The sequence below is a fragment of the Triticum aestivum genome, chromosome 5B, assembly GCF_018294505.1.
Source record: "Triticum aestivum cultivar Chinese Spring chromosome 5B, IWGSC CS RefSeq v2.1, whole genome shotgun sequence".
Lineage (NCBI taxonomy): Eukaryota > Viridiplantae > Streptophyta > Magnoliopsida > Poales > Poaceae > Triticum > Triticum aestivum.
In genome coordinates, this window is record NC_057807.1 from 394,981,577 (window position 1) to 394,992,467 (window position 10,891).

The 10,891-nt window shown below is 52.7% G+C and overlaps 1 protein-coding gene across 1 annotated transcript; it reads left to right on the forward strand.

Annotated features, from left to right (window-relative positions):
* The first annotated feature begins 9,555 nt into the window (after positions 1 to 9,555).
* LOC123112044 (low molecular mass early light-inducible protein HV90, chloroplastic-like) lies at positions 9,556 to 10,454 on the forward strand. The gene is made up of 2 exons (XM_044532946.1): positions 9,556 to 9,864; positions 9,963 to 10,454. Exons 1-2 carry the CDS (start codon positions 9,700 to 9,702, stop codon positions 10,314 to 10,316), a joined length of 519 nt encoding a protein of 172 aa, XP_044388881.1. The 5' UTR covers positions 9,556 to 9,699; the 3' UTR covers positions 10,317 to 10,454.
* Positions 10,455 to 10,891: the final 437 nt, after the last annotated feature.

Here is a 10,891-nt window from a genome sequence, read left to right on the forward strand (position 1 = left end):
CTTTTTAAGGAAATTAGATGTTTTGCAAGTTTAAATTTCACCCATGTGGGGTTCTCTTACTGCCCCAGAGCGTGTAATAAGGTTGCTGACGCTTTAGCACATTTGGTGCAGACTCAAGGCTTGTATCCCCAGCTATGTGGCCGGAACAAGCTCCTGATTTCGTGTATGGTCTTGTAGCCAGTGATAATGCTGAGTTGTTTCGGTAATGGAAAATATTGGTTTCCGACTCAAAAAAAGTTCCCTTGCGTAATTTTTTATGTGGTTTGTTCACAAGCAAGTGATCCTCACCAAAGATAACTTACTAAAGAGGCGGTGGTTAGGTAGTTCACGTTGTTGTTTTCGTGATCATGATGAAACAATACAACACTTGTTCATAGAGTGCCCACTCACGAAATTGCTTTGGAGAACGATCCATATAGCCTTTAACATTACCCCTCCAGTTAACATTGAATCGTTATTTGGGATGTGATTAACTGGGGTTGATCATATGACTGCGGCTCGTATTCAGACTGGAATATTGTGCGCTTATATGGGCTATATGGAACTGCAGGAATGACATAATTTTTAACAGACAACATATTTTAACTTTCTTGCAGGTCATTTTCAGAGCTACCACATGCAGGGACGGAGGAAGTGGGAGGGCGAGCGGGGGCCAGGCCCCGCCATGGTTCAGCCACCCCATGGATGTTTTTGGGGAGGGGGGCTAGTACTAAAAATATACTGTGTAATTTTCATTTACCAGCGCCCAGCGGCCTATCTATTAGCAGCAATTAGTCTAATCACGAATGCCTAACTTTGTTAGTTGGACCAAGTCCAAGACAATTAGCCCAAATGCCATTTATTTCCCGTGAGTGATTTACGCATCAGACAAATCACGGGTCAACCCACATGGTTGTTCTGTTTCCCCTCCACGCCGTTTTATCTAAACCTCCAATCCATCTGTTGTCGCCGCTGCCCACACGCCCAGCATAAGGCTTAAGGCTGGTCGTAACGAGTAGTATTATAAGTTAGTATCATGCATATGGTATTAGTGTATGATACTACCTTCCTAATTCATAGTATCATATGATAGTACTCCCTCTATTCCCTTATACAAGGCCATTATGAAAAATACAATTTGCATCTATACAAGGCCACTAACAGTAATCGAGGCAAAAGATAATGATGTTTCCTCGTACTACCAACTTGTTTAATACTTGCATGCATGTAGTCATAATGATATTGTGTTACTTCCTTCCCATTCCTTCTTTGCATGCATGCGGGCGTATTAATGATCCCGGTTAACGAAAGGAATAATTGACTTACAAAGCAGTCATTAAATTTACATTGGTACCTGTAATTTGAGTTTGTGGCCTTGTATAAGGGAATTGAGGGAGTATCAACTTTATTTATTATCATGCATGACACATATTACTAGTGTAGCATTTATTATGATACGGTATCATGATATGATACTCAACCCTCTCTTACTTCATTTAATTCTATGTCACCTCATCAAAATTACCTAGTTAGCATGCATGATACTAGCTATATGATACTCTCAGTACAACCAGCCTAATCAAGCGTTTCCATCGGACGTCGTGGCCGTGCAAGTGCATAGGTGTGCACAATATTTCGAAAGTACAGACCCATCCATGCTTCATCGAGCGAAGTTGACCAGCGGATGGCTGTAGCATCTATGCCTACAAACCGGCCAGCCGTAATGACTGGCAGAAGGGAATGGGAGGGGCTGGATTTGATACTCCTGGTATGTATTTCGGCGATCTTGATTGTCTTTTTTTATACAATGCAAATTACTTGTTTAAGTATGTCTGCACGTTGGTAGTTATCAAGTAAAATTTGGTGTTGTCCCAACTCCCAAGGAGCGATGATTTTTCATACAAAACTGCATGAATGCAAGCTAAATCAATTCATTTAGTTATACAATGATTGGTCATGTTCATATATCTTAAACATACATATGATAATGTTCTGTATCAAGGTACTTCATGCCATATTTTTCAACTGTTTGATTATCAACTTTATCTACCAGGCGTGTATGTGGAATTGTTCAGCACTATTTGCAATAGCTAGACACACCCTATTGCAAATACTTTTTGTCTATTCGAGCAAAGCTAAATTAGAGTGAAATCTAGATATAAAACTCTCCAATAGTTTATGAGACACGAAATATTTCTGGCTTCACCATCATCTCGCCCCCCCCCCCCCCAATGTCTAAATCCTGGCTCCGCCCCTGACCGCATGAATCCGTACGTGGTTCTTACTCACTCCTACGGATTTCAGGGAGCCATTGGTTACTGGGTGCAACCAGTGGAAGATGGTAGCACAGGCTATACTCAACCGGTTTGGATGGCGGTCGCATAACAGGATAAGAGTCTAGGGAGCCTATCCTTTTCTTTGTCATACCGGTTGTAATCTTGAGCATTCACATTTATTTTCCCTTTTGCTCCGCTTGCAAGCTGTAATACTTTTATTACTTTGTGATATTGACACATCAGTACCCCCTTCGCGGTTGCCGATGGCTCACCCATCGCCCCCCTCCAGCCCCGCGCTGGCGCCGGCGGCCACGGCCCCCTCCGCCGCCCCCGCCGGCCAGCCTGCCGCCTCCTGGTTCATGCCCCTCCTGCCCCCTCCTCCCAGGCTGCCGGCCGCTGGCTCGGCGCGCCCCGCTTCTCTGTCGCGGTCGACGGGTGGATCGTGGGCGGATCTGGTGTCGCCACCTTCTCATGGCCGCGGTGCTGGGGCCGCGACGGGCTCGGAATTCGTCCCTGAGTCGCCCCTTGGTGCCGGTCTGCGGGGGTCTGGTTCGGTCGCTCCATCGACTCGAGCTGCGGCTGGATCGGCGCGAGCTGCGTCTGGATCGGGCATTCACTGCGAGGCGGGTGGCGGCAATAACTGCACCGCGGCGGGAGCGCGCTCCAGCCCATGTCCACCAACGGCCTGCTCTTCAATGCCGACGACAAGCGCGGGGCGCGAGGCGGATGTGACCGGAGCCTGGCATCTCGTCAAATCGCGGCGAGGCCCACGCCGCCCGGCTTTGCCTGCCCAAGCATTCACGTCGTCCCCCATCCCGTGGTGGCTTAAAGGGCATTGCTGCCGCTGCCTTGCTCCTGGACACCGCGCCTCAGCTTGCCGTGAGCCATTTCGTTGCTCTCACTGCCTGCAAAATGGCCACCGAGCTCGTGGTTGCAAGAACAAGTGGCGTCCATTAAGCTCCCTGTCGTGCCTCGCCTTCATCCCTCCACCGCCACTTCCCCGACCAGCTGTCGCGGCCGTTCAAGATCTCGTTCCCGTCTTCGGCCCGGGACGGGGCTGGCCTCTCCCCCAACCCCCTCCGCAGTTGCTGTCAGGCGACACCAACCCCGCCATGTCAAGGCTAGGTGACGCGGCCAACCGGCCGGGGGAAGACTTCGTCGTGGTCCCTGCCACGCCGGAGATGCAGGCAGAGTCGGCGCTGCTCTCCACCAACGCTGTCGTGGCCTGGTTCGAAGGGGTCCGTGAGGATGTCCCTTGCCACACCGTGGCCGCTGCGTTCGCCGCCACCTTCGGCTTCCGGCCGGCGGACGTGAGTGTTGTGCGGCACTTCCCCGAGCAGTACCTCGTCAAGTTCATGTACCCGCACAATTGCGCGGACACCGTCAACCGTGGTGACTTCCTCGTCGGCAACTCCTCTCTCTTCGTCCGCGCCTGGAGGCTTGAGGCGCATGCTGACAATGAAGACATGATGTACCACGTCCGTTTGTGCATCGAGGGGATCCCGGTCCATGCCTGGAATGAGTACATCACTTCGTTCGTCATCGGCCGTCGGTGCTCCCTCGACTACATCGAGCAGCGGTCTCTGCGCCGGGAGGACACGCGCGACCTGTCGCTCTGGGCGTGGACGTCCGACCCCAACGCCATTCCTAAGGTGAAGTGGCTCACGCTGCCCGCCCGCGGCCACCGACGCAGCGGCCGGCGCGGCCTGAGACACCGTGTGCTGCTGCACCTGGACCTGCTCGAGGACCACTCCAAGGCGCGGGACGATGACGTCGACCCATCACCTCCTGACCTCTACGAGTACACCTGGTTCCGCCGTATAGTGGACGGCACGGTGCGGCGGGGTGACAGGCGTGCTGGTCAGGCTAGTGACGTCCAGCGCCCGGCGCGACGCAACGACGACGATGACCGCGGCGGCCGCCGCGGCCGTGATGGCCACCGCGCGCAGGGCGGTTGGCGCGACCGCATCCGTCGCTCCCTGTCCAGGGGCGCCCGTGACCGTCAGCGGCAAGATGGCCAGGAGAGGTCCCGTGATCGCTCGAGCGGCACGGGCGGGAGGCGCCATGGCGCTGAAATTGTGGCCGCCCTGGGCGACGTTGCGCCGGCCGAGGCTCCCTTGGTCCTGACGGGCTCTGGCTCCGCTAGCGACGACGGGGCATGCGCCTTGGAGCTCCAGCCGGTGCGTGGCCGCAACCCGGCAAGCCAAGGCTCGCCGCGGGCTGCGCGCAGACGCTCTCAGGAGAGCCTTACGCCACCGGTCTCGCCCCCGCTTTCCCCCACGTCGGTGCTGCCTCGTCTTGCTCGCTCCAGGAGGGACGAGGCTCGGACTGTGACAAGACATCTGGCGGTCCCATCCTCGACGGTGTTGCAGCTGTGCTCACCAACGCACCTGCTCCCTCCTCTGTCGCCGGTGAAGCCACCTGGTTTCGAGGCATCGCCCCCCCCCCCCCGCTCATCTCCAGTGGGCCGCTTCAGCGCACGCCATCCCCGGTGCGGCTTCGCAGGGTTGCTGCTGATCTGCAGCCAGCTGGGGTTGGCCTGTCCGTGCTCTTTGAAGATCGGCAAGAGCCCTTGCTGCCCTCCCCTGCATCAACGCCTCCCAGGCCTCCTGCTGCGCGCCGTAAGACTCTTGCTGGAGTGAGCATTGCCCGGACAAGTGCGGGCCTCTCGCTGCACAGGACCAGTGCGAGGCTCAAAGCTGCTAGCAGAACAAGGGTGGTGCTGGCGCCGGCGGCTAAGGCGGCTGAGATCCTGGTTGCTCGCAGTCTGGGGATCGTCAAGGACGGAGAAGACATCACGGCCAAGGCCCTGGATGCATTTGCTGAGCGTTTCAAGGAGCAGTTGCCGCTGGAGGTGATCTCTGCCATGCGAGATTTGTTCAAGTTAGATGATGTGCAAGCAATGGGTGTGGAGGACGCCCTCATCCAGCACGGAGGGGAGGGTGCTATGGACGTGGAGAGGATGGAGGATGCCGCTGCTGCTCTGCAGGCCTCCACCTGAGCAAGTTGATGTCTTTGAGTTGGAATTGTTCTCTATGTTAGCTAAATCCTGGTCCATGTGTGTTGGTCCGTGTAAGTGTAGTTGGGTTGCATGGCACAAGCATAACCGTAGCTGGGTTGTGTGTGGCATGTGGCCAAGTTCGGAAGTGTACTCCATGTTGCCATGTTAGTGCAACCTATCAATGTTATGTGTTGGAATGTCCGGGGCCTCAACTGTCCGGATAGACGAGCTACTGTCAGCGCCACCATTGCTGCTTCTTCTTGCCATATTGTGTGTCTACAGGAGACAAAGCTTCACAATGTCGACATCTTCACAGCCTCCTTCTTAGGAGGGAACAGACTGCGCAATTTTGCGCAAAGGCCGGCGGACGGCACTCGTGGAGGCATTTTGCTGCTATGGGACGATCACCTTGTGGAAATGTCTAACATCACAGCTACCACCTTCTGCCTGTCCGCCATGGTCCGTATTCGTGACTCCGAGGTGCAATATAAGCTCACCACCGTGTACGGTCCCGCGGACTCTTCTCGCAAAGATGCCTTCTTCGCGAAGCTTATCAGCCAAAAACCGCCCAACGGTATGCCATGGCTTGCGGCTGGGGATTTCAACCAAATTTATCGTGCAAGAGACAAAAACAAAAGACATGTCAACCGAAGTAGAATTAATCGGTTCCGAGCGACACTGCAAAGTTGTGAGCTTAAAGAGATACACTTGCAAAATAGGAGGTTCACTTGGAGCAACGAGAGGGAAAATCCGACTATGTGCAAACTGGACTCGTTTTTCTGCAATGCCGAGTGGGACACCACTTTCAGCACTCATCTGCTTCACGCCCTCTCATCCTTGCTATCCGATCACTGCCCGCTTCTCCTCGCGATGACAAGGGGCCTCGGAGGCCTAGAACCTTCAAGTTTGAAAATTTTTGGATTGCTATGCCCGGCTTTATGGAGGTGGTCAAAAAGGCTTGGATCGAGCCGCTCGAGCATGTTGAGCCATATCAAGTCCTGTTCCATAAACTCAAGAAGGTGGCTCTCCGCCTTTCCGAATGGAGTAGGGGCCTTTTCTCCAAGGCAAAGGTTCACCTACATGCCGCCCTATTGGTGATCCTACGCCTCGACATTGCTCAAGAGACCCGTCAACTCTCCCCGAGGAGAGTGACCTTAGGGCGAGGCTTAAAAGGAGGGTCATTAGCTTGGCCGTGCTTGAGAGAGCTCGGAAAAAACAAAGTGCGAGAATTGCTAACCTCAAGGAGGGTGATGCCAACACCAAGTTCTTCCATCGCCGGATTAATGCTAGAAGTAGGAAAAATCACATTCATAGGCTAAAGCATGACCAAGGGTGGATCACCGAGCATGACGCTAAGGAGAAGCTCATTCTGGACCACTTTTCTGAAGTGATGAAAAAAGGGAACACATGCAATAAGGATCTAAATTGGGAGGAGCTCAACTTAGAGGTACATGACTTGCACGGCCTTGACTCACCCATCACCGTTGAGGAGGTACGTGAGGCAATCAATGACATGCCAAGTGACAAGGTGCCCGGGCCGGACGGCTTCACTGGAGCTTTTTTTAAGAAGTGTTGGGACGTCATTAAATTTGACATGATCAGGGTGATACACCAGTTTGACTCCCTGCACACATCTAGTCTCCACTGGCTCAACTCTGCAAATATAGTGTTGTTGCCCAAGAAAGAGGGCGCGGAGGGGATTGCCGACTACAGGCCCATTAGTCTCATTCATGCCGTCGCCAAGATTATCGCAAAAATTCTTTCCATCCGTCTCGCCCAGGACATGAACAGCTTGGTCTCCAACGCCCAAAGTGCATTCATCAAGAGCAGAAGCATCCACGATAACTTCATGTGTGTCCGGAACTTGGCCCGTAGGCTACACAAATGTAGGACTCCATCTCTCCTGTTCAAGCTAGATATACGCAAAGCCTTCAACTCGGTCAGATGGGAATACATCCTCGACCTCCTTCGGCGGAGGGGGTTTCCCCCCAAGTTTCGGGATTGGATTGCGGCTCTTCTTTGCACATCATCTTCTAGGATTTTGTTAAATGGGGTGCCTGGCAATCCCATCAAGCACAGTAGGAGCCTTCGGCAGGGGGACCCCCTATCCCCGCTCCTTTTTGTCATTGCAATTGACACACTCCAGCAACTACTGGAGCTGGCAACCCGAAAAGGACTACTCCACAAAATTCGTGGGAGAGGGATCATGGTGCGAACTTCACTCTATGCAGACGATGCGGCTGTTTTCATGGCTCCAATCAAAAAAGATATTGACAACCTCTCAGCCATTTTGAGCGGATTCGGGGAGGTCACCGGGCTATGCACCAATTTTCACAAGAGCTCGGTTGTGCCCATTCGATGCAACCACCTAAACCTGGAGCACATTCTGCAAGGATTGCCAGCTATCAGGGCGTCCTTCCCCATAAGATACTTGGGTCTTCCATTGTCCGTCTGGCAGCTTAAGAAGGTGGATTTGCAATTTCTTGAGGACAAAATTGCGGGCAAGTTGGTGACATATGAGGGGCAAAACATCACCACCATTGGACGAACGACCCTTGTTAAGTCTGTCGCCACCTCGCAAGCGGTCTATTTCATCACATCTTTGGTCATACCGCCGGGCATTCTTCACAATATCAACAAACTGGAGCGGGCTTTCCTTTGGTCGGGATCGGATAAGACGACGGGCGCCAAGTGCAAGGTAAACTGGGACATGGTTTGCCGCCCGTGCGAATATGGCGGCCTTGGGGTTCTCAACACCGATAAATTCGCGCGGGCCTTGCGCTTGAGATGGCCATGGTTTGAGTGGACGGCACCACAAAAGTTGTGGATGGGCTTGGGAAATCCATGTAATGAGGAGGACCTTGACTTCTTCTATGCGTCCACGACCATCACCATGGGGAACGGCGCTAAAACGCCTTTTTGGGATTCTCCCTGGCTCCATGGGTGCAAGCCTAAGGATGTTGCCCCGCTCGTCTTTGCGGCCTCCTCAAGGAAGAATTGGAAAGTGCGGGAGGCCCTACAAAATAATGTATGGATCCTCAAGCTCAACACCTCCACGGTTGTCTCCGTTGAGCACATCCGACAATTCTTCACGCTATGGGCACTTGTGAACGATGTGCATCTGGACGCACTCTCTGAAGATACTATTGTGTGGAAGCATACGACAAGCGGGCACTACACTGCGGCCTCCGCCTACAAGGCCCAATTTCTTGGCTTGGTTCTCTCTTCCATGGACCAAATGGTTTGGAAAGCTTGGGCGCCACCAAAGGCTAAATTCTTCGCTTGGTTGGCTATCCAAGACAGAATTTGGACCACGGATAGACTGCAAAAACGTGGATGACCAAATTGTGGTCTTTGCACCCTCTGCAAGGGAGAGCAAGAAAGTGGGCCGCATCTTTTCTTCAAATGCCGCTTCACTATTAGGCTATGGAACTTGGTCACGGCAAAACTTGGGCTTCATCATATGGACACCTCTACGTGGCATGTTGAGAGTTCGGTTAAGGAATGGTGGACAAATAGGACCGGCGCCGGAGTCCCCAACAGAAAGGCCATGGCCTCTCTAACCATGCTCGTGTCATGGACTATTTGGAACGAGCGGAATGCGCGTGTTTTCCGGAACAAGAGTGCTCCACCACCAATCTTGCTAAACAACATCATCTGCGAGGCAAACCTTTGGATCACCGCCGGAGCAAAAAAATTAGGGAACATTATTTTGCGTGAGTAATCTTCCATGCCGTGTAAAAGTGTGCCCTTGTAACAAACTCTATCCTCTTCTTATTTAATAGATGAGGCAAATCTTTTGCCTCCGTTTCAAAAAAAATAAATTACTTTGTGATACTTCGGGACTTTTTAATAAGATGGTTGCATGCATCGTTCCGATGCAGAGGCCGTGGGCATGCCTCCTCTTCCAAAAAAAAGGAAAGAAAGAACTCACGCGAGTACAACAATGGCCGTCGAGAAGAAAGTTTACATGCATGCTTTCCTGCCTGCGAGGTTCCGAAGTTCACATAACGTACGTTTTTCTCAAGGTGCTTTTGATTAGCTCGGGCGAGAAACAAAAACCGAATCACATAGAGCTGCGTGCCGACACAATCTTGTCCTCTATGCTTTGCAACTTGTCTGACTGTTTGGCGGGTTACGAAGGAAGCCCTCCGCAGGTTGGCCTCCACGTCTGCGCACTCGCTGCCTCGCTCCACGTCGAGGCTATTCATTTCATGGCCGAGAGCCGCTCGCGACGTGGGCACCGCCGCGGCCACCTCGTCACGGGTTGGCTCGCGCGGAGCGTGGCCTATAAAATGTGCCCACTCACTCAAAACAATACACCAGCAAACACTCGGCGACACACGACAAACAGCAAGTACTAGCAATCATCTAGCCGATTCTTCCCTTGCTGCAGCATCTGTAGCTTCCTTCTCGCCTTCGTTCACCTTCCGCGGCTGATTAATGGCAACCATGATGACCATGAGCTCCTTCGCCGGTGCCGCCGTCCTGCCGCGTGGCTCGGCCGGCCACTTCGGTGCCCAGTCTCTGCCAGCACTGGGCCGACGCGCCCTCATCGTCAGGGCACAAACCGAAGGCCCGAGTGCACCACCGCCAAACACACCCAAGGTACGTATCCACATAAGCAACACAGTGCAGTGTTAGTTAAGCCTCTACATAGTGTTACTCGGTTTGTGCCAGGTTTCTGATATTTGTTCCTGACACAGGCGAGCACCTCGATCTGGGACGCGCTGGCGTTCGCCGGACCCGCGCCGGAGCGCATCAACGGGCGGCTGGCCATGGTGGGTTTCGTGACTGCGCTTGCCGTGGAAGCAGGCCGTGGCGACGGGCTCCTCTCGCAGCTCGGCAGCGGCACCGGGCAGGCGTGGTTCGCCTACTCCGTGGCGGTGCTGTCTGTGGCGTCGCTGGTGCCACTGCTCCAGGGCGAGAGCGCTGAGGGCAGAGCCGGTGCCATCATGAACGCCAACGCGGAGCTCTGGAACGGCCGCTTCGCCATGCTCGGCCTCGTCGCGCTCGCCGCCACCGAGATCATCACCGGCGCGCCTTTCATCAACGTGTAAAACTAGCTTTGTCGTGGACCGGATAACACAACCTGTACCTAGGACATGTAAATGATGAGAATTGATCATCCTCATATTCTTTGTAGTGCTTATACTAATTAAAGACAGTTCATACTACGGGAGCTGCTTTGTTTCTCATTCGAGATCTTCTTTTCACGTACTGAAATTTGCTTCTTTATCGTGTACCTTAGTATAATCGATAAGGGTCATTTCAACTTTGGCACAGTCTTTACCTAGTGTTGCATTCGGTAAAGGGTGTTTGGCATATACCCTTCGCACAAAGCAGAGTATACTGAGTTTCTTACCTGGCAAAGGCTTTGCCGAGTATCAAAAGAGGGTATTCGGCAAAATAAAGTGTTTGGCGGCTAGATGATGCAAATTTTACTTGACACGTGTCTCAGGTGCTTTGCCGAGTTTTTCTTTACCTTCACCAATGGTCATTCAGCACACGGATCATGTGTTTCTTTCCTACATGTATTTGTATTAACTACAATACGTATAGCATTGCAATATAGACACAAGAAATGGCATAGTGTACTTAGTAGTTGTAGCAGGGAATTAAAAATAAGTGGAGA